We start from the raw sequence: 24,659 nt of genomic DNA on the forward strand, positions 1-24,659 counted from the left end.
GCTTTATTAAAATTTGATATACTGTACCACTTAAAATAACTGTCTAAGTCAGGGATGTCGAAGTCCCTCCTCGAGGGCCGCAATCCAGTTGGGTTTTCAGGATTTCCCCAATGAATATACACGAGATCCATTTGCATGCACTGCTTTCATTGTATGCTAATAGATCTCATGCATATTCATTGGGGAAATCCTGAAAACCCGACTGGATTGCGGCCCTCAAGGAGGGACTTTGACACCCCTGGTCTAAGTGGTGTACAAAACTAGAGCAAAAATAGTTAAAAACTTGGGGGGGGGGGTGCAGAGTATGATGAAGACAAAAACATTACAAAACATACAGGAACAAATGGAAAGGAAGGCTGAACTACAATTGTAATAAGAAAGAATGATGGACAACACAGGGGTGTTTGAAAGAGGGGGGGAAGTTATGCTCTTTCTTTATTGGAGTCTCAGAGGGGTAATGTCACCGATCATATGCATCCCTAAATAAGAATGTTTTTATATTTGTTTTAAATTTATCAAGATGTTTCTCTTGCCGTAAGTGTAGAGGAAGCGAGTTCCAAAGGGTAAGGGCAGTAACTGAAAAGATCTGTTTCCGAGTGGTGTCATAGAAGAAACGTTTTAAGAGAAATTGATTACTGGATTGTAGTGTTCTCAGAGAGCAGTAAGGGATGAGTAATCTATCACTGAAACTATGCCAGCTCTTCTTTCTACCTTTGTTAATGCATGGAATACATCTGGTCTGGACTTCCACAATAGTATTTTTAAATAACGTGCATGTGCTTCTTTCTCTCATGCACATTCACTGAGTATCCTGAAAACCTGACTGGTTGGTGTATTCCAAGCGCTGGGTTGAGCACCCCTGCTCTAAGGGTTGTGAATACTATCTCTATAGTAGAGCCTCAGCCAGTCTGAAGATCACCACCAGATCCAACCCGTCATGAAGTTTGTTGGTAGCTTGGATGGATTATAGGTCTACAGCTTTGAAGCTTGCGATCCTCTGCTTTAAGCAAAGGCATCTTGGAAACGTGCTGTGGACTGTTCTTGCGAGAGTGGCTGGCTCAACCTACAAGGTCAATCAGGTGGCTGTCTAGGGCAGAAGCAAGCAGCCAGAATAAGAAAATAGTTCCGTTACAAAAAGTGCAAGAGCCATCAGTACATCCTTTACCTGTAGGGTGGCAATTGTTCACACTCCGTTTACCTGTCTAGACACTTTTCAAAGCTCAGTATTAAAGTGTGCTATACAATTATGCACGCTACTGGATGTTGGCGGGATCATGATTTAATACCAAAATCTCAGAGGTGGGCTAAAGGCCTGAAAACCAGAGGGGGTACGAGGCTGAAGGTTTTACACAGAGATAGGGGAATACTCTGTACCACTGCCAACCCCAAGTATTATTTCTATATTACCCTTCCTTCTGGGCATGCCAAATACCACCAAAGCGCTAAAAGGTGTCACTTCACACCTTTAAAAAAAAGCCGACACTGAAACGTGCACAGCTGAAGTCCCTCAATGCATTATTAGCTTTCTTGCAAGTTCCCATCTCCTATAACACCAACTCACCGTGTATTTGCTCATCTCCTCTCTGTCCAGTGGCCGTGTCACATAGATGACACCCGTTAATCTTTCGATAATGAAGACTCCTTCAGGGGGGGTGTCAGCACCTTGTCCTGTGATGCTATAAAAAATCTTTGTCTGTTTGTCCTTGTTGGATCTGATCTAAACAGAGAGAAAAAAAAAATACACATCACTGCTGAACTGGCTACAGAGAGCGAGTCCCTCCTGCCTCCTCTCGAGGCTTAAATTCACCCTAGTGAGTAGGAGCTCCATTACCCAAAATCATCTCTCCTCTGGTCCTGCCGCAGAAGGCTGAATTAAATTTATAAGCCACCAAGCCAAGACCTGATTTTTCTAGGTACGGTACAATTAAAAACAGCCCTCTTTCCCAAGATAGCAGTGTGTTCCCACATCACGTGGCTGAGACCACAGAAGAGTGTTCTTGCAGTGGCAGGAGGCGAGACGGGTGGGTGCTTGGCAATAAAGTGATTTGTGTTGTCTGTCATGTGATTAACTTGTGAGCCACTTGGTGGTTCTTCCAGGGACACAATAGGACAACCACTTTTGTAGATTCAACCCTACAGGATCCAGAGAGGGCCTGCTCCCAATCCAGCTCAAATTTCAGTGGGAAAAACAGCCAGACTGGCCAGAGATTAACATTGTATTCTGATGCGAGAAACTGCTTTTGGCCTTTTGATTTTGGGAAAAGATAGCATAAGTGGTAGAAGGAATTTGATAACGACAGACCGAGGGATCTGATCTCACTGGGGGTAAATGTAGAGACTGAAAGACATATCAGATGGTCGGATCCAACAGACTGTGGCATCCCTAGCTCTGTGGTTTTACCAGACATTAAGTTAGACAAATCCAATCTGTCTTTCATTGAACGAGTAGAGAATTTGATTAGTAGACAATTTCGGGAACTCTATTTTTTAATAAACCCACAAATTATCTTACACTGCAATAAGAAAGGCTTCTTGGGTTTATACATTGCAATCATACCATTAGGTGAATTCAATCTAGTTCTGCTTTTCATCCTCAACCTTTTTTTAAAGGGGTTTGTCAAAGAGGGAGGCACATGAATTACTCATGTCTACAAGCACCTTAAAAATGAACTACAAATGAAAGACGGCTATACATACACCCCCCCCAGCAAAGTCCCTCCTCCACAGCAGCCAGAGCCCCCTCTGGGTTGCCAACTAGGGGCGACAGCTGGAGCTGCTCCACACCACTCCCCTCTGAAGAGGAAGGCCGCTATAGCAGGCCACTCTATCAGCCACAAAGTGGGAAAAGAGCAGAGCCCCTGGGGGGGGGGGGATGCAGGAGCCATCAATTGAAAGGAAAGTATGAAGGTGAAAAGGGAGAGGTTCAGAAGTAACAGGGAAAAATGCTACTTCAAAGAGAGGTGAATTCAAGAAATCTTGGGACAAATAAATAGATCTCTAAGGAAGAGGACGGGGTTGTACATGGCCGAACGGTCCATAGTTTCATTTAAATTCAACTCTGTACCATCTCTCCTTCCTTTAGGCCTCCTGTGTGTGTCACTCCCCCCTGCCCCACCTTTCAAATCTGTGCCATAAATCCAGTTTCAATGAAGCGGCCCAGGAGAGAACTTCTCACTGGCATTGAGAAAGGAAGAGGCCTGTTCACTGCTGAAGTCAATTTGGAGCTGTTTACTGAGCAGCTTTGATGGAAATATGAACGTTCACTTCAGATAGTCCTGAAAACAGGGCAGACAAAGCAGTCAAGACTGTCACATTTAAAGAGACAGTTAAATGAGGAAAGTGAATGTTAGGAAACGTCTGAATTTCTTTTCCTAGGAATTTAAATCAAGAGCTGCTGTTCCAATAGCCACAACACCCCCCCCCCCCCCCAACCATGCATGCATCATACTAATTGATGCAAACAGAGCCAGGGCACTTAAAAGGCACAAGTAGACCCGGCATAGTGGAGACTTTTGCCTCGGTAAAAGTTAAGGCATTGGGGTGGGGAGAAAGGATGCTAAAGCCCAGCGATATCTTCCACTTGGTAGGAAAAGTTGGCAGCAGATGATGTGACCTGCCACTTCCTCTGGCCCGTTCTCCTTTGTGGTCAGAACCACATGCAGCCCTTAAAGGCTGGGAGAGGATCCAATGAATACAGCACAGACAGCTGAAGAGCAGGCATCAGTTCAGAGAGCTATAAACGACTCAGATGCTTGACCAATGACTATTCAAAATGAAATGAGATTCAAAAGCAGCTCATACCATGAAAGAGGCCATTTGCACATTAAGAGGGAGAGGGTAGCCAGAGGAATCCCCGGCACTCCACTTACCTGAACCAGGATTTTGGGGAAGGTACCCCTCTCGTTTTCCGACACACTGATAGGGGGGATCACCCAGTCTCTCTTCCTTCTCCTCAGTCCATGACTAGAATGTGAGAACGTCAGCACTGGAAACTCAGTACTTTTCTGTAATAAAGGAAACCGTGAGTAGATGTCAGAGGAGAGACCAGTGTGGATTTAACCCACCATATCCCATCTGCCAACTGAGGAGCACTGAAATCTCTTCCCAGGACAGGTCCTTCCTTCTCTGCACTCCATCCTCTTAGGAAGAGAAATCCCCCCTCTTAAAATCTAGCTTTGAACAGTCCTATTTGCTAAGTCCCTGCCACAGTCTGCCAGACAGACCCAGCTACACGAGAGCCTCCGTTTCTGCCAGACTGCAGGATTGTAAAGGGGGCTGAATCAGATAATAGCAACACTAGGCCATTCTCTTTGGAAGGGGCAGGGGGAGGGAATCTTGAGCTACAAGGGGCGTTCAATAATTTATCTACCCGAGTATGAACAAGTAGCGTGTTGAAACAAAGTCTGTGCATGAGTAACCTTGAGACATGATCACAACTGCGGCTCGGTGCAAGTCTAACATTCCAAGAGACAGGATATCAGGAGAGTAAACTGCTAGATTTCGGAGCACCGTTCAGTGATAAAATTTCTCACAAAATAGAAAAAGTCAAAGGAGATCCAGGAACACATGACTGCAGTTTATGGCAAAACTGCCCCATCATAAAATTTTGGAGTAAGCAGTTTAAGTGGAATAGAGAGTCCATTGAAGATGACCCTCACACAGCCTGTGGGAACAACTTCCACAAAATGTGCAAGAAAGTTGAAGATTTAATTGTGTCAGACGAATGGGTATCTCAGCAAGTAGCGTTTGGAAAATAATTCATGAAAAGTTGGGCATGTCCAAGGTTAGTGCAAGATGGGTTCCAAGAATGCTGACGCCATTGTCAGAAGGCCACGAGGCTCCAGTGCTGTCAGGAAAACTTGGAGACGTTCCGTGAAGACCAAGTGAATTTTTTTCATCGTTTGGTGATTGGAGATGACTTGGATCTATCACAGAGATCCCGAGTCCAAAATGGAATCAATGCAGTGGAAGCGCATGTCATCTCCCAGCCCAAAAAAGTTCAAGACTGAAAAATCTGCAGGCAAAGTCATGGCAACTGTCTACTGGGATGAAGGACTTTTGCTTCTGGAGTTCATGGCACACAAGACAACCACAACCTGGAACACAATGATCACTTTGCGGGAATCAATCAAGGAGAAAAGATGAGGACATCCAACAGCAGGTGTGTCGCTTCTTCACGACAATGCACCAGCGTAGTTGTCATGACAATCGTAGGCTGCCATCCAAGAATGTGGGTTTCAGCAGCTGACCTGGCTCCCTCAGATTATTTCCTGTTCCAAGTTTCGAAGAATCTCTCTGTGGACAGCGGTTTTCAAGTGATGAAGACGTCAAGAAAGCTGTGACATCCTGATTTGAAGGTCAAACAGAAGAATTCCTTTCAAAGGGGTTAAAGTCATTGCAGGAAAAGTGGATGAATTGTATGGTGCTATCAGGGGACTATATTGAAAAATAAATTTTTTTTTTTTTGAAAACTCTTTACTTTCCTACTGAGGTAAATACATTGAACGCCCCTCGTATCACATGGTGCAGAAAGCCATCTCAGACTGAAGATCCATCAGTCCCTTCCCTCTTCGTGACTAACCATTTCCACAGCACATTTCAGAAACTCGACATTTAAAGCAGAAATGAATCTACAATGAGAATTCATTTTTCTGAAAGGCCAGAGCATGGCTGGGCGTGATCACAGAACACAGCAGCCTTTCTCACTGAACAGAAGGACCGTCTCGAGTCGGACTACAGGCAGATCTATCCTGATCAGAACTGGTTTCCAGACTGCTGGGCATTTCACCACAGCCAGACTTATACTGGTATGATGATAACTAACTCTCTCTAATAAGGGTCCCAGGCTCACCAACTGAAAATCACTTAGGGGTTGAAGAAGCCAAATCTTAATCAGTTGAGCTGTAAGAGTTTCATTTTATAGTTAAATGTGGGCTTATAAGAACATAAGAACTGCTGCTGCTGGGTCAGACCAGTGGTCCATAATGTCCAGCAGGCCGCTCACTAGGCAGCCCTTAGGTCAAAGACCAATGCCCTAATTGAGTCTAACCTTACCTGAGTACGTTCATGAAAGACAAAGCTGCTCTTCATACTCCCATGCACAATTGCAAGAGCACTGAGAGGTCTTCAGACCAGGGCTTGTACGGAAACCTGTAATCAAGAGCTGGTGACCCACTAGCACCAACACCCACAGCTACACCTTGTAGTGCAGGGGCCTGGTCATTTCTCTCTTTCCCGCCCTCCTCCAGCAGCCACCCCTATAACTCCTGGTCCTCCTGGATCACAATACTGACCAGCACTTCATTAATGACAGTCAAAGAACCATCGCACTTTACGAGCATTTTCAGCTCAGAATAGCAGTTTGCATGCATCCTTGGGGTTAGATGGCATCGAGGTTGCTGTACGATTGAGGGGTACAATTCATGAGCAGCAAATCCATGGCATCAAGGAGTTGGGGACACTCATATGGAAAACTGAGTTAAATTGGGTTAAGACAGAGGTCTCAAACTCAAACCCTTTGCAGGTTTCGCATTTTAGATTTGTAGGTATTTGGAGGGCCGCAGAAAAAATAGTTAATGTCTTATTAAAGAAATGACAATTTTGCATGAGGTAAAACTCCTTATAGTTTATAAATCTTCCCCCCTCTCCCCTGAAGGCCTGCATGTTCCCCACTTCTTTGCAGCGTCCTCCAGCTTCCCCCCTGGCCTCCCAGTCTTAGTTTCAGCTAATTAACGCAGCCTGCAGAGAGGATCACCGGTGCTGTAATGTTCCTTGCAGACTGCCATAGGCCTCCGCAACATGTTCCCTCTGCTGCAGTCCCACCCCTCCTCTGACGTCAGGGGCAGGATTGCGGCAGAGGGAACATGCTGCCGAGGACCACGGCAGCCTGCAAGGATCGCTGCAGCACCGGCAATCCTCTCTGCAGGCCACGGTAATTTTCTGAAGGTAAGAGTGGGAGGCCAGGGGGAAGCCAGAGGACACTGAAAAGAGCGAGCAGCACTAGTAGAGGCTGCGGGCCGCAAAATAGTACCTGGCGGGCCACATGTGGCCCCCAGGCCACAAGTTTGAGACCACTGGGTTAAGATGTGACTTAACTGCAGTATGTTTTTCTGTAGGTTAATATTTACAATATTGTAAACATTTTGGGGTACACATTTAGATGACATGATTCAAGCCCTTGCTTTTTTTATTTAAAGAAGGTCTTGATTGATAGTTCAACACCTATACACAACTTCCCATGAAACAAAAGTCTTACAAGCTCTTTTGAAGTCAGTAAATTCAAGAAATTGGGGCTTCCATTACTGCTCAGCCTGTCTGCAGATAAAACTGCACTATTTCTTTATCTACTACAGAGACAAGACAGGCAAGTGGAAGGCTTTTATTTTTTTTAAAGAGACCCTAGCACTCTTCCTACATTAGGTAGATCTGTTCCAAAGCAGGAAAACCAGCTGAAGTCAACACCTGGGGTCATATTACCTTTGCAGACAGATGACCCTTGATCTTCTCAGTAACCAAAGTGGAAAGCTTGTCGACATCCTGTGGCTTCACCAGTCCTTGGCGATCCCTGAAGCGCACTGTGGGACGAAAATACAGCTCAGTAGCCCACTCCAATCACATTTCACACCAAACCAGACTGTTCAATATTATGCCACTTTTGAGAGCCTGATTTGACCATCTGGATTTAAGACACGAGTGCAAATATTCAGACAGTGGGTCCTCAGGTGCACTTTTCTGCAGTTTACTTCCATTGCACAGTTTGTTGTATGCTTGAATCAAACTGGTCTTAATGGCAACAGCAGGGCATATATTCATATGCTTGAAGGAATGCCATCCCTCTGACCCGCTAAAGCTAGCAACTTTGGGTTATTGTAAGTCATTTGTACTCCACATAATATAAAAATTCTTGGCAGATTCCAAACAACTCTTGCATACAATAAAATCACGAATAAAGGACCGCACTCGAGAACGATGTCTTCCAATACACAGGTCTAAGTTTCAGGCAGGGACATTGATGTAGATAGTTCACAAAAATGCTTTTGAAAATAAGTTTAATTGTTTGCAGAATGTTAAGATTTTGAAGGTTCCCTCAGAGTCCAAGTCTCCAGCTTTCTATCCTATATAATAAAACCCTAGCCGCACATGCGCACTCTTACCTGCGTGTTCCATGATCTCTGATCAGTAGGTCTGTGGCGGCAGGAGTGTGCATGCGCGCATATATCGCTCCCTCTCTCTGTTGCCGCCAGGACTGGCCTGCCTGATCTCCACCTCCTCAAGCAAAAATTAAAAGCTGGGGTGTCAAGCTCCTCTCACGAGCCACACCAGCATCGGAGAAGGCTTCCATCACTGGCGGGGATCGTGAGAGGAGCCGCCAAGGCACTTTAACTTTAAAAAAACCCTTCGGCCGCAGCAGGCCAGCCCGCCGGACAGGAAGGGGGGGCTGACAAAGAGGACTCCAGCCACAGGAACGCAATAAGGTAAGGGAGGGGCATGGAGCAGGCCAGATCGAAACAGGACAGAACACAGTAAAAGAAGGGGGAGGGGCTGAACGGAGCAGGCCAGATCATGGTAAGAGAAGAAAAGGGAGGGTGGGGAAAAATGCTACTACTGCTGCACAGGGACCTAGAGGGGAAGGGAAATACTGCTGCTGCTTCAGCACAGGAAAGTGGAGGGGGGGAAGGAGGGAAATGCTGTTGCTGCTGCACAGGGAAGTGGGGTGGAAATGCTGCTGCACAGGGAAAAGGAGGGATAGAAAGACAGACAGAGAAAGGGGGCCTAGGAGAGAGAGAGAGAAACAGCGGGAGGGAGAGACAGAAAGACAGACATATATTCTAGCACCCGTTAATGTAATATGCTTAATGACTAGTAAAACTATAAACACCCAAGAAAACAAAATGGGCAAACGATCCGCAACTTACAGGATACACACGAAGACCCGTAGATAATTTTATTCATCACAGAAATAAATTAATATACATAAAATGCATAATTAAGTCTGACATGGCCATGTTTTGCCCTAAAAAGGGTTGCCGGCAGAGACTGTACCAACTAAAAGAACAAAGAAGACTGATAAATAAAGACATCAAATGTGAAAGCCATGCAAAGATGATAAATGAAACCCAATAGGTAAATGAAGTGCACGTGTCAAACAGTACAAATACGTCAGGTCTTACGAGTATCAAACTGAAGGCAATCATAAAATAGATCAAAAGGAGCCAAGAATGTAATGTAATTTGTAATGTAATTTATTTCTTATATACCGCTAAACTCCGTTAGGATTCTAAGCGGTTTACAGAAAATAGACAATAGGGTGCATTAAAATTATAAGTAATATAGGTTACAGAGAAATATACATTAAAGGATACAATAAAAATAAGATAAATAAATAAAGAATAGGTACTTTGAAATTCCCTTACTGTCCCGAAGGCTCACAATCTAACTAAAATACCTAAGAACAAACAAATTAGTAAAATAATAGAGAGGAAAATAAAGATAGAGGAAAAAATGAGATATGAAGCATCCTAAAAAGAATACATTGAACTCTCAATACCATACTGTTAAAAACAAAACGTACGTTCCAAAATAATAATGTAATGGAAAGAAACTAATTAAATAGAAAATAATTTTAAGAATTAAATCAAATATAGAAATGTAAAAAAGAAAAATAAACATTAGAAGTGAGGAAAAAAGAAAAGGTAGAGGACGGCATATGAATAGAATGGAAAGAGAAACAGTTAAACAATAGAATTCTAAGAAATTTTAAATGAAAACTAAACAAATAGATAAAAAAGAAATAGATATAATATGCATAATAGAACAAAAGTCGGGAAGGACTTAATTTCATTTCCATCAATCATCAATATCATCATCCCTAGTGTTTTTAGAAGGAATCCTAAGTGAAATTCAGCAACAAGGCATAATCCTCATGCCAGATCACAGAGACAGTGGTTTCTCTAGAAGGATATTTATTAGGGATAGCAGACGTCTGGATTTCCCAAAACACGTCCTCCTTTTCAAGGACAAGTCCAGGGGTCCAGATGGCTTTTCAAAACCCAGCACTTTGTCCTTGTTTTGAAAAGCTTCTAACAACAAGGGACAATCGGGACAGCATCTGCGCACATAATGCGGTGATATCGTGTGCATGGCATCACCAGCGCATGAGCAGATGCCGTCCCGACGAGCAAACAGGTTAAGAGGGGCAGGGCTGGGGCAGAATGGGATGGGTCCAGATTTTCATTCCCAAAAATACTCCAATTTTGATGTTATAGACCCCTGATGCAGATGGCGCAGCAAAACACGGCCTGTGTCGGGTCTTTTAAACTATCTTACTAGCCAGCATTTGAAGGCCCTTTGCTTTGGTTCCCTCTATATCCTGTTCTTAGAGAACTCTGCCAGCTCCCACCAAACTATTAACCAGAGAGAAGCTGCTTCTCCCTACTCCAAACTACTCACTTCCCCTTCTCACTCACACTAGACGAATTGTCCCTGTCCCATTCCTGTAAGCTCTGTCTTAACCGCACAAGCCTTGAACACTTAGGATTTTTAAAGTGCAGATGAGGACAGAGCTTGCAGGAATGGGGCAGGGACAGGAAAAGAACTTGCCGGGATGATCCCGAATGTTTCATTTGGTTGGACCATTATTGAATTCCATTCATCTTAATTTCTGAGTTTTTGGTATCCTGGAAAAGTTTGAAAGCTTATTCCCCCCCCCCCCCCCCCCAACTGGCCTTTTCACGACTGGGCAATGTGTAATTTGGCAATTTGGCCTTATTTTTAAGGCACTGGTTTCAGGTTGTAAGCTGTATTTTTTTGTTTTGTTTTAATTTTGCATGTATCATTACCCACATAGATGCTGGATATGCGAGTTATAAATGTTTTAAATAAATAAAATGAGTTCCTGCGGGGTTAGGGAAAAATTTGTCCCCTTGTCATTCTCTAACCCAGTGTTCTCTAAGAAATAAATTACATTACATTACATTACATTTTCCTTTTTACTGCTCTCAGGCTGGGAGGGGTGGGAGGGCAAGACAATCTTTCAAAAGAGCCAATAGTAGCACTCTGTTCTTGCTAGTGGGAGGAGTCTTTAGAAGAGCCAATAGTAGCACTCTGTTCTTGCTAGTGGGAGGAGTCTTTAGAAGAGCCAATAGTAGCGCTCTGTTCTTGCTAATGGGAGGAGTCTTTAGAAGAGCCAATAGTAGCGCTCTGTTCTTGCTAGTGGGAGGAGTCTTTAGAAGAGCCAATAGTAGCGCTCTGTTCTTGCTAGTGGGAGGAGTGCAGACAACTCCCCTGTTATGACAGAAGCAATAGTGGCTCTCTGATGAATTTCTGCACCTTCAAACCTCTGATTCAGTGAACATAGAACACATACCCCCCCCACAAAAAAATATTGAGAAAAAGATTGACATTCATTTAAATAAAAAATAATAAATAAATAAATTTAAAAAAAAGAAACCCAACCTTTGTTGGATATTTGCAATTAAGAACACAGCTTACACAAGTTATACCTTGATTTTTAGGTACAATTCCACTTAGAAAAACATTTCAGTCCCCCTAAATCTCCTCTCCCACTAGAAACCCCACCACTACGGAGGTTATACTCAGCCAAGAAAAGATCATATCTACTTTGTTTCACTCCATTTACCATAGGGCATCCAGATCTTTATGTTTCAAGGCCATCAGTCTGGACGTACGGCAAATGTAAGCTATTTTAGTCATTCCTGTTGGTGATTAAGTATTGTGGTCTGTTTCCAATAAGCAGTCAGAACCATAGATTGGTCTCTAATAGTATTTCCCAGGGACACTGTCTGGTTTCATATTCAAGAGACTTCAGCCCTTATCCTTCACCACATGGTTCTCATATTTTCGAGAGCAGGGTAAAAATCATATCCCAGTATAAGCAGACCCCAGGGCAGGTCCACCAAATATGAAAGAACCCCTCCCCCCTTCTCTCTGCCTCTCTCCGTTGCACTCACTTCTCTTTGTAAATTGCCTTGAGCGACGGATATGCTCCTAGTCATATGATGTAGGTGTGCCGGGGTCAGATACCATTGGTACAGTAGTTATAGCCACTCTACCAAAGTGCTCACTAAGGATACCCATTAACAGGGATCAGAAAACCATTTTCTACCGAGATGGCTCCATCTGCTTCTGGAGGAGGAATTCCCACTTATTTGTCAACTAGGTGAGACCCCCTGTTGCAATAGGCCTACGGTATAACTTCTGCCACTGCTACCTTCCCAAACCCAATCCCAATATCCTATAAACAAGATGGGGGGGGTCTTTCTGTACATTAAACTACTCAAGAAAAGGTCCCTGCTCAATAGAGCTTACAATCTAATCACACAACAGAACAAGTAGGGGGGCCAGGAGAGTTTCTCAGGCATGAATCAGAAAAGGATTTATCTAGGTGGGGAGATTAAGGGATCAACTTTTGTCACACACACCCCCCCCCCCCCGGGAGTTGGTTTCTGACAGAGCTTATAAAGAGGTGTTTGTGAACAGTGGGTTTGAAACCAGCAATTATCTTTGTGTTAAGACTGAAAAGGGGTTTCCGTCTGCCACTTACCTGACTGCAGGAGGATTGTACCCAGTGTATGAAAGTTTCCATGGCTAAGTGTGCAGAGGGGATGGGGGAACTCCATATAGAAATCATGCATCCAGGGACGAACACTCAAAACACTTGGGTGAAATGTTATGTTATCTAATGAATGGGAAGAAAGCTTGTGGGGATAACCACCAGGAGGCTGACATAGGGCAAGTCCACAAACCAGGAAGGACAGCACCCACCTACCACTAAGAGTTTCCATGAGGACGGATCTAGGTACACAGCCATGCCATTTCTGACCATTGGTTTATTGATTAAGCCTATGTACATAGTTCAAATAAATCAGTTTATTAGCCAACCTTGTTCGGAAGTTTTAGGGATTTTTCCTTGGGGGGAGGGGGGAAGAGAAGAGGGTGAACTCACCTGCTAACACTTTTCCCCAGGTGGCGGTACCAAGCGCTAACCAAGTGAAGGACTGACAGATTGCCTTTGGGGGACTCCAGCCAAGTTGGGCCAAGAGCTGCACTGAAGGGGGCTTTACACTTTGAGATACATTTTCTGGAATGTAAACTTGGGAGGATGAGGCTGGAGAGCTAGACATTAGAGAATGACAGTAACCTGCCAAAACGGGGAGGAAAAAACTGGTTGCTGCTGGTACGGGAACAAGGCCATTCACTGCCCTGTGGGGCGGTGAATGGCCTTGTCCCCATAGTTAAGTATTTTGCGCATGTTGCCTCACTTATCAGCCCTCACGATTGCACGGTCCAGCAGCCCCCTCCTTTCCGATCCGGGCATCTCCCTCCCTCCCTGGCGATTTTCATTTTTCTGTCTTGAAGCGGCATGAGCCTTTTCACAAGTCATGTGCAACTGCCTGAAACTTCTCCTCTGATACAACCGGAAACAGAAGTTTCAGGGCAGCCGCATGCAACTTGAGAAAAGGCTTGGGTCGCTTGGAGACAGAAAAAAAGAAAACACCAGCGAAAGTGAGGGGAAACAGGGAGGGAGATGCTCAGACCACACTGATTGGGAGGGAGGGGGCTGCTGGACCGTGCAAAGGGCACTGAAGGGAAGTGGAAAGAGGGGGCGGGGAGGGAGGAGCTGATGCTTTATGTTAGTGGGCAGGGGAGAGAGTGGAACAGATGCTGAAGGAAGTGGGGAGGGGAACACATACTGGATAGGAGGGGATAAAGAAAAAGAGATCACATGCTGTATTGGAGAAACAAGATACCAGATCTGAGGGGAGGAAAGGAGGAGAAAGATGCTAAAAACCACCTGGGGGTGGGGGGTGGAGGGAGAGATGGAAGGGAGAGGTGGACTGTTTTTGGTAGAGGCATAGAAACAGAGTAGATGCCATAAGGAAGAGGAAGAGAGAAGGCAGACAGTAGATGGAAGGAATAGAATGTCAAGATGAGGAAAGCAGAAACCAGACAACAAAGGTAGAAAAATTTTTTTATTTTTTTTTTGCTTTAGGATAAAGTAGTATATTAGTTGTGTTGATAAGCATTTATAAACAAAGCCCTGCCAGCTGAAGATCTCTGCCTCTAGTTCAGCAGCCAGAACTTGCAAAGTTGACTGTCCACCTTTTTGCTTTGAACTTTAGCACTGGTGTGTGCATTTCAATAGCTCTGTCCAAACATTTGGACAGTTTGCCTAGAAAATTTGCACAGCTGGAACAGGGCTCACAAGCATAGAAACATGATGGCAAAGCATCCACTATCTTTTCCTGTCCCTAAGAGATCCCACGTGCCTATCCCAATCTATCTTGAATTGAGATACAGTATCCGTCTCCACTACCTCTACTAGGAGACTATTCCACGCATCTACCACCCTTTCTGTAAAAATGTAGATTTTAGACGTAAATCTATTTTCACCCAAAACATACCGTTCACTTTTCTAGCAAAATGCCACACCACTATAAAGAGATGGCAAAATACCTGTAAGTCATAAAATGAAGGCATCAGTCCAGAGTTTTAGATGCCTGGGGCAAAGGTTTACTTCTAGTACATGCTGGTCAATATTGCAAAAGGATGTAGCTGGCTAAGGAAGGATTTAACTAGATCAAGCCAGGCTAAGCAGTTAAGTTCTGCTCATATTCTAGGCAAGCTTAGCAGTGAGAAGTCAGTGGGCGAAAGCCAGCCAGGGATTCACACTCTAGAATCAGAGCTAGGCTACCCAACTTGGCAGTTCACTTAATCTAGCTGCTAATTCCCAGATTCCGAGATGCAATCGGTCTCAATAGCTCTCTTGGAGCTTCTCCCAACTCCAAAACCCAGATGGAAAGACCCCTTTACTTCTGCTGAATGGTTAAAGATCGGCACTTGAAGGACATGCAATAAGATCCTTATCTTTGCTCCATTTTACTAATGTTATTAAGACCTTTTCTCTAGCAAAACAACTTAGATCTATTTAACTTCCTGGTCCACAATATTGTCCACATTCCTCGTCCTAAATAGCCCAGACCAACTTCTCAGAGTCAGGTACACAGGGCTGGGGCTTAGGGGAATGTATGCAAACAGCTACTGCTTCAGCAAATGCTTAAATACTAAATTCTTTTGCCAATAAAGACCCAGAGGTAAAGCATGACCAATAAGAAACATTCATGCTATAAACAACGTGAAAGTGAGAGGGCACCAACACATTCCCATCAAAAAAATTCCTACTTCACTTGGGTAAAAACTCCCATGTTCTGAAATTTTACTAGGCAGCTGTGCCCAAAGCAAGAACACATTCCCAGCTAAAAGGCAAAGACTTATGCCCTGTCTGAAACAGTGATACAACTCCAACGCATTAAGGTTTAAATTAGACAATGACACTGGGACAAATTTTTCCCTGTCCCCGCAGGAACTCAATTTCCCCTGTCCCTGTCCCATTCCTCTAAGCTCTGCCTTAACCACACAAGCCTCCAACACTTATGATTTTAAGGTGTTTGAGGCTTGTGCAGATGAGGACGGAGCTTGCAGGAATGGGGCAGGGACAGGAAAATGAGTTCCCGCGGGGAAGGAGAACAATTTGTTCCCCTGTCATTCTCTAGTTTACATTTCCTAACACAAATGCTACTTGACTAAAATGGGTACCCCTACTCCTTGTCTAGGAGGGGGGTCCCTTCCCCTCCGATTCCCACTGGTGACATCTGGCCTTCAGACTAGTGAAGTGCCCATGAGTTCAGCTGGCAGGACCTGGGAAAAAGCAGCTTCTCGGCCACCATAGGCCAGATGCAGCTATGTTACGGTGCTATTTAATTCAACCTATGTGTTGGGACTGAGGAGGGAGGGGGTTATAGTATCCCTAAGGAATTTCTCCCTCCCCACTTCCCAATATTGGGTGTGAGGCTTTTTGAAAGGTCTTATTTTGATAAGTGAAATTCATTCTGCTTTTGCTGGGAAATCTTGGTTCAGTCATTAAAAATACATACAGAATGATTTAAATAAATTAAAAGTAAAAAGCAAAGAAGGGTGGATCTGCCTCACATACGATTGCAGAACCAAGCACATTTTTATTGCATCAGCATCGGTTGCTATTAATGGCAGGACCCCCGCCTTGCTTCGGGTACCACCTGGGCAAACACTTTAGGATGAAACAGGTTTTATGCATTTTACAATTAGGATCCATCCCGTTTCCTCAACCTCTTGCAAAAAATGGCACACGAGGGAATAAAGAGCCTTGGCGGAATGTTACAAATCCTTGTTCCAGTGGTGGGTTCAAAGCAGGCATCAGACACAAGTGACAAAGACCCTGGCCCTGTCCTACTTTTTGGGCAAGCAGTTCATAAGACCACAAGTGTTGCCATACTGGGATAGGCCAAAGGTCCATCAAGCCCAATATTCTGTTCAACCTATGTCACGGGTACCTGGCAAGATCTCGGAGTAAAACAGATTATATGCTGCTTATCCTAGGAATAAACACTGGATTTCCCCAAGCCATCTCAAGAATGGCCTATGGACTTCTTCAGGAAAATTAGCCAAGCCTTTTTAAAACCCTGCTAAGCTAACTGCTTTCATCACATTCTCTGGCAACAAATTCCAGAGTTTAATTACAAGTTGGGTGAAGAAATATTTTCTCTGGTTTGTTTTAAATCCACTAAGTAGCTTCATCACATGCCACTTAGTCCTACATAAGACTGGGACAGAACAGAAGGTCCATCAAGCCCAGTATCCTGTGGACAACCCAGGTCCCAAGTACAATAAACTCTGTTATCCGATACCCATGGGGATTGGTAGATGGACAATTGCAGTTTCTGGTTGCTTTAGAGCTACTATAAAATAGTTGTCTCCCTTTCCACCTCACCCCCCCATCCCCACTTATAGGTCCAGCATCTGTTCCTCCCTGCTCACCCTCCTTTCTTGTCTAGGTCACTTTCTCTACCCTCCCCCCAAAAAAACTTTTCCAGCATCCATCCATCTCCCCTTCAACCTGTACACTCCTCCCACAAACTCTTCTGGTGCATCTCTTCCCCCCCCACCCCCCTGGTCTATCCTCCCTCCACAGGGGTCTCATCTCCTGGACCACCCTCACTTACCAGATGCTGTCCTCAGCTACCAAGACCCCCTCCCTCCCCCAAAATAGCAGCACAAGCCGTCAGAAGGCCTTTCCTCTGTCGTGTTGGAAGTGACTTACCTCAGACTTGTACTTACGAATGCGAGAACTGCCTTACAAAATGGCTGAAAAGGCAGTCTCCATCCCTTCCAACCTTCCCGGCCAGTTTACCTTCTCTTCAAGTCGCCAACAGCAGCTCCCACACACTACTGTGACTGACCTGGAAGCCTTCCCTCTTATGCAAAATGAAAATGTATCAGAGGAAAAGCTTCCAGGTCAGCTATGCTCATGTGTGGAATGTGCTGCACAGAAGGGAGAGAAACCCGGACACATGGCCCCACCCCATGCAAAGCCTTGTCTTTAGTTTCTGACGTCCGAGCCGTGTCTGGAGGGTCTCTGAGCATGCTTAGAGGCCCAGACACAGCTGGGAGATTGGGGCTTTCCAAACCCCAGACAAACTACTGGGTTTTGGAAAGTCCGTCCGGGCACCCAGTCTTCTAGAAAGAGAAGATGTCTGGAAACCCTACCTACAATGCCCATTACCTTTGATAGCTTCAAGATGTTCTTCAGTCACAGGATTGCTCATAGCCAGGGAAGTGTAAATTGCTATATTAAATTATAGAGAAAGTGGATCGACAGGAATTGAAGAGAAAGGTTTGAAGATTAGGTATCTTCTTGGCATATTTAGAACCCGATTCTCATGTTTTAAGATCAGATTTTCAAAGACTAACATCTAGAACGCATGTGAAACATGACTGCTGAACCAGAGACTGCACTGTTACTCATTTAGAATATTGTGTACAATTCTGGAGGCCGCACCTTTAAAAAGATATAAAAAAGGATGGAGTCGGTCCAGAGGAAGGCTACTAAAATGGTGCGTGGTCTTCATCATAAGGCATATGGGGACAGAGTAGACTTAAAGATCTCAATCTGAATACTTTGGAGGAAAGGCGGGAGAGGGGAGATACGATAGAGACATTTAAATACCTACATAATATAAATGTACATGAGTCGAGTCTAAACTAAACTAAACTTTAAGTTTGTATACCGCATCATCTCCACAGAAGTAAAGCTCGGCACGGTTTACAGTAATTGGTATGAAAAGAAACTACAATGAAAAGTAGAAGGGCTTAGAAAGAGAGGTTTAGAGGGAATTAGTAAATCGATGAGGGAGAGGTCATTGCATTTTGGAGAAAAGCCAAGTTTTCAGATGTTTTCGGAAGAGTTGGAGGGAGGACAGGCACCAAAGCGGGGTGGTAAAATTGTTCCAGAGTTCGGTGATCCTGAAGAAGAGGGAAGTCCCTAGTTTTCCTGCATGGGATATGCCTTTTAAAGAGGGGAAGGATAGTTTGAATTTTTGAGTGGATCTGGTGGTGTTGGGATTAGAGGAGTTCCAAGATAGTGGAAAAAGGGGAGGCAGGATACCGTGTAGAGACTTGAAGGTTAGGCAGGCGCATTTGTAGTGAACTCTAAGGATTACTGGGAGCCAGTGAAGCTTAGACAGAAGCGGGGAGACGTGGTCAAATTTGCTTTTTGCGAAGATTAGTTTAGCCGCCAAATTCCCGCCATCGCCAAGATTTAGCCCGCCGTTCCGTCCCTCCCTCCATCAGGTGCAGCACAGCTCCGCCAATATTAAAAGGAGCCATGTCGAAACCAGAGCCCTGCCGCTGCTGTAGCATATTCCCTCTGCCTCGGTCCTGCCCCCTCCTCTGACGGATGGGACCGCGGCCGAGTGAACATGTTATGGCGGCGGCAGGGCTCTGATTTCGACGCAACTCTTTTTAACATTGGCAGAGCTGCACTGCACCTGATGGAGGGAGGGACGGATCGGCGGGCTAAATCTTGGCGATGGCGGGAATTGTTTGGGGGGCCAAATTTTAGTACCCCACGCCAGAGTTTGACATGTCTGATCTACACCTGCATTGTGAGGTCATAAAGAACCTTAGCCTATAGAGAGAGGAGATGCAAATGTTAAGAGCCTCAGCCAATAGGGAGAATATAGGAAGTGGGTGCTGCGGATGACCTGAAGTTATGATGCCGTTATACAGATCCATGGTGAGGCCTCACTTGGAGTACTGTGTTCAGTTCTGGAGACCACACTACTGTGAGGACATGCTGAGGATCGAGTCGGTTCAGCGAATGGCCACCAGGATGGTCTTGGGACTCAAAGATCTCACATATGAAGAAAGACTAAAAAAATTGCGGCTGTACTCACTTGAGGAAAGAAGAGAACGGGGAGATATGATTGAAACATACAAGTACATCACGGGACACATTGAGTCAGAAGATGATATCTTCTGGCTCATGGGACCCTCGACCACCAGAGGGCATCCGCTGAAGATCAGGGGAGGGAAGTTTCATAGCGACTCCAGAAAGTAATTCTTCACCAAAAGAGTGGTGGATCATTGGAACAGACTCCCACTCCAGGTGATAAAGGCCAGCAGCGTGACGGATTTTAAGAGAAAATGGGATACTCACGTGGGATCTTTAAGGGAGTGAATTCTGGGGGGCGGATACTTGGAATGGGCAGACTTGGTGGGCTATAGCCCTTTTCTGCCGCTTTTTTCTAGTTTTCTATCTACCACCATGTTTCTATGTGGGCTGGGGGAGAGGAGCAATGTAAAAACGCTGTAGATGAGATGCTGGGCTTCAATGAACAAAAACAGCAGCGTTCTAAACATTCACACTTGATGCAGTAAACAAATTATATGCAAACATGCATGCAAAAAAATTAAAAAGGGGGGGGGAGTTATGGCAATCAGCACAGAAAAAGTATAGAGCTTATAGTACTGGGCATTATTTTGTAGAGGATCTACGAGAGGGGGGCACTGTATGCCTCATGCCCAACATTTTCAACTCATATTTTCTTATCTACTGGATGGAGACAGAAGAGATGACATTCGGCATGTCAGCAATACAAACCTCCCCATGCTGTCATGGCTGCTATGTGTTGATGTCACCTGGAGCCCGTCTGCTCATCGCCCCATCTCTTCCTTCTCTAGCGCCTGACAGTCGGCATAAATCCTTCAGGAAAGGGAGCTACTAGATAACTAAGGGCTAAGCGTCCTCTGCACCATTTGCAGCTGGTTTCAGACCCATTGCATTTCAATGAACAGTACGCTGGGTGGCCATCTTGGCGCAGAGAGTCACGCTTCATTACACTGGGCTCCGGGGTTTAAAAGGAGCTATATAGAGAGGGTGGGAGGGGATGGGAATATGAATATTTGAATGAGGCCAAGAATAATTGCACCTTATTTTTAAAGGTGATCTACATGTATTTTATATGGCCAGAAAGTATGGAAGCCATAATGCACAAGAACACCTGGGAAAGGAAAGCATTATTGATTATACATGCCTCAGGAATTAAAAAATTAATCATACAAAAAGCCTGAAATGAGCCAGAGATGAAAGATAAGCTTCTGAACGTGAGACTAGGAGAGTGAGCATCAAAATGGCAGATGACGTTTAATGTGAGCAAGTGCAAAGTGATGCATATGGGAAAGAGGAATCCAAACTCTAGCTATGTGATTCTGGGTTCTGTATTAGGAGTCGCTGCCCAGGAAAAGGATCTAGGTGTCATCACTGAGGATACGTTGAAACCCTCAGCTCAATGTGCGGCAGCTGCTAAGAAAGCAAAGAGAATGTTAGGAATTATCAGGAAAGGAATGGAAAACAAAGATGAGAATGTTATAATGCCCTTGGATCGCTCTATGGTACGGCCCCACCTCGAATACTTGTGCAGTTCTGCTTGACATATCTCAAGGTTTTTGCCAGGTACTTGTGACTTGGATTGGCCTCCGTGAAGACAGATGAACCATTGGTCTGATTCAGTAAGGCTATTCTTATGTTCTTACAGAGAAGGGTGACGAAAATGATAAAAAGGGATGGGACAACTTTCCCTATGAGGAAAGGCTGAAGCGGCTAGGGCTCTTCAGCTTGGAGAACAGACAGCTCAGAGGGGCTACAATAGAGGTCTTTAAAATAATGAGTGGGAGTGGAAAGGGTAATGTGAAATCACTTGTTTACTGTTTCCAAAACTACTAGAACTAGGGGGCATGCGATGAAGCTACTAATTGGAGAAAATACTTCGTCACACAACGTGTAATTAAACTCTGGAATTTGTTGCCAGGCAATGTGGTGAAATCAGTTAGCCTAGCAGGGTTTAAAAAAGGTTTGGATAATTTCCTAAAAGAGATGTCCATAGGCCATTATTGAGATGGCTTGAGGAAATCCACTGCTTATTCCTAGGATAATCAGCATAAAATCAGTTTTACTACTTGGGACCTGGGTTGGCTACTGTTAGACACAGGATACTGGGCTTGATGGATCTTCAGTCTGTCTCAGTATGTTATGTTCTTAACTACAAAAACATAAGAAAGGATCTTCAAAGGCAGAGAATTCCACATCAATGCAGTTTCATACAGAAGTGGCTAAAAAATTCTTATACCTAATGTTGATTGCACAATTGGAAACAGCACCATAAGCGATTAAAAAACTAAAATGCACAATGTAAAGTCTTAAGCCGACACTGGGAGCCTGATATTTTGCAGAACAATTTTGCTGCAACATTTTGGTAAGCTGTGTGGCTGGGAGGTGGCTCGTTCAGTATAATGAGCATTGTGTGGGATTCATCAGTGCTATTACGTGGAGATTTACACTTCCTAATGTTAAGAGCCTGAATAGCCAGTTGAAGAGGAAGGTTTGCTTTGCTTCTTTATTGGCAATTGAGGGTGGAGTTAGCGTTGTCATATAAGATTCATCAGCAATGGGAGGTAATTAGGAGAGAAGTGCTTTCTCAGCAAAATCTTATAATATACTGTAGTATGAAGTAGTGCCTCAGGTTTCAGAGGGAGGAGGATGGGTTGCAGTACAGTTTAAGCTGAGTGGCTCTTACAGGCAGTCCGTTTAAACCGTTCTTAAGTTGAATTTGTATCTTACTCGGATCCTAGTATTCTCCCCACCTTCACCTCCTTGAAGCCCTTCTTCCATCCATCCCACTATTCCCTCTCCACCACCACATCCAACATCTTTTTCTTCCCCATGCATCTCTACCTCACTCCTCTCCCACTCCTCAAATAATTCCCTCCCTCTCCCTATGCCCAACAATGCTTCTTTCTTCATCCCCATGTGTACCATGTCTTTTCCCCTCATTCAGATACCCAATTCTCCCTTTCTATTCCTTCTTCTCCACCTCAGCATCACTTTTCCTCACTAGGCTTATGCTCCCCTCCCCTCCATTCTGAGTTCCAAGTTCATGCCCCATCCCGCCTTCCTTCCATCCATCCTTTGTCTGAAGTTTGTGCTCCCTCCAGAGTCCCAATGCACCTCCCTCTCTTCCATGTCCCAATGTGCCCCTCTCCCTCCCTCCGGCGGTGTTTACCTTCTTCTGGCTGGCTCCCTCTTCCATCCAGCCACAGTCGGTTCTCTGCACAAAGCCACAGGCAGCAACTCCCAAACACATCCCACGGCTGAGCCGGAAGCCTTCCCTTTGATGTGGGAGGAGCATCTTCTGAAGTCAGAGGGAAGGCTTCCAGCTCAGCCACAGGATACGCGTAGGAGCTGCTGCCCGCGGCTTTAGGCAGAGAAACTGGAGGTGGTTTAGCGATCATTGTTAAAGGCATGGTAAGTTTTGAGAATCCAGCCCTCAATCCAATAGGGTCATTGCCTCCATGTTAAAGCGGGGTTTGGTTGATGTTTAGCATATCCAACCTCTATGTGCAGTGGTGTAGCTATGGGGGTGGAGGGGGCGACTGCCCTGGGCACCATTTTGGCAGGTACCTCTTCCTCTCTGCCCTCCCACCTTTTCAAAATCTTCAGATGCAGTGAGCATCTCCTAGCTACTGCTGCTTGTGCCAGTCTCAGATCTCTTTCTGATGTCACTTCTTGGTCACGGGACCAGAAAAGGACATTGGAGAGAGAGCCTGGCACAAGCAGCAGCTAGGACGGGAGTGCCCAACTTCGGCCTTCAGGATTTCCTAATCAATATGCATACAATGGAAGCAGTGCAGACAAATAGATCTCATACAAATTCACTGGGAAATCCTGAAAACCCGACTGGATATGGCCCTCGAGGGCTGGAGTTATGCACCCCTGAGCTAGGAGATGCTTGCCGCAGCCGAAGATTTTGAAGCAGTACACAAGGGTGCTTCACCTTGATCTCATAAAGGATTTCAATCTCCTGGGCTCTTTTGTAAGCATAGCAGAAACTAGCAGGAAACATGTATGCAAAAAAAAAAAAAAAAAAAAGGGGGGGGGGGGCTGCAGGGGTTATAGCACTCAGCACAGAAAAAGAAATCTACAGCTTTTAGCACTGGGCAAAGTATTCAAAGGTAAGGAGGTAACACTCCAAACGAAGATCAGACTTGTCCATGCACTCAGTGGTCAGTTACGGATGCGAAAGCTGGACACTATGGAAAGGAGACCGACTCATTTGAGCTTTGGTGCTGAAGAAGGGATTTTGGACATGCTGTGGACTGCCAGAAGAACAAATTGATTCTGGAAGAGATCAAACCGGTTAAGTCATTCAAAGCCCAAATGACGAAGTTACGTCTGTCTAATTATGGTCACATCATCAGAAAAGAAAGATCATTGGAGAAGGGCATCACGTTTGGGAAGATCAAAAGAACCAGACGAAGAGAGCAACCATGGGGACGACGCTGGATGACACAAAAACTATTTCTTTTTAGATCCACAAGTCGTTATGACTCGAGCATGAGTCGATGGCACCTAACACAGGGGTGTAATGAGGAAGAATACCACTGCTGCGCGTGCCTCCTTCCCTCACTACACTTCTTTTTGCATGGAACAGTCTTTTCAGAAGCAAAACGCGACTTGGCAATTTACTTTTGCGTTGCTGCAGAACTACTTTTGTGGATGTGGTTAAAGCAGCAGCGAATGCTTTGCACCGACTTGTGGCTGACTTTCTCCAAGTGAAAGGCGGGCTGCTTAGAGAGAGGTGAGGAGTGTCCTAGTGGTAGAGCTGTGCCTCAGCGCCCTGAGATTATGGGATTAAATCCCAGCACTTTTCCTAATCCTCCATTGCCCCAGGTACAAAATAAGTACCTGTGAATGTGTAGCCACAAAAAGGCAGTATACAAGTCCAATCCCCTCATTCAGTCCCTGGTCCCAAGTCAATTGGACTACTGTAATACTGTTTACTTGGAAGGAACATTGAAAAACTTGCAGCGATTGTGCATTGTCCAAAATGCAGCGGTGAGACTAATTTTCAAGTGAAAGAGTCAGACCACGTCACTGCCTTCTTTTGCAAATTGCACTGGTTGCCAGTGGAGGCTCAGATTAAGTTCAAATTCAGGTGGTTTTGCTACCCAAGGTAGCTCACGAGTTCATTTTCACCTTCACATGCCATTTGCATTTTTTCCATCAGTAAAAGGACGTAAATTCAAAAAAATTCCACCAATGTCTCTTACCCTATCAGTCAGCATCCTGGGACAAAGACTTAGATCTCTTAATCATGACTTCCAGCACCTATTTAGATTTCAGGAGACATTTGAAAACATATTTTGCTCACCGAGTGTCTAGGAAACTAAGTTATTCTATTCAATTGCAACAACTTTCTCTTTTGTAA

At 44.8% G+C, this 24,659-nt stretch overlaps 1 protein-coding gene across 1 annotated transcript in view; it reads right to left on the reverse strand.

Annotated features, from left to right (window-relative positions):
* Positions 1-24,659, reverse strand: part of CDH3 (cadherin 3) — a 93,584-nt gene that overhangs the window by 43,374 nt on the left and 25,551 nt on the right. Inside the window, exons 3-5 of the mRNA XM_033943224.1 lie at positions 7,477-7,574; positions 3,870-4,004; positions 1,562-1,717 (exon numbers count right to left, since the gene is read on the reverse strand). Coding sequence (XP_033799115.1) covers positions 1,562-1,717; positions 3,870-4,004; positions 7,477-7,574 — 389 coding nt within the window. The remainder of the gene's footprint in view (positions 1-1,561; positions 1,718-3,869; positions 4,005-7,476; positions 7,575-24,659) is intronic.

This window comes from Geotrypetes seraphini, chromosome 4, assembly GCF_902459505.1.
Source record: "Geotrypetes seraphini chromosome 4, aGeoSer1.1, whole genome shotgun sequence".
Lineage (NCBI taxonomy): Eukaryota > Metazoa > Chordata > Amphibia > Gymnophiona > Dermophiidae > Geotrypetes > Geotrypetes seraphini.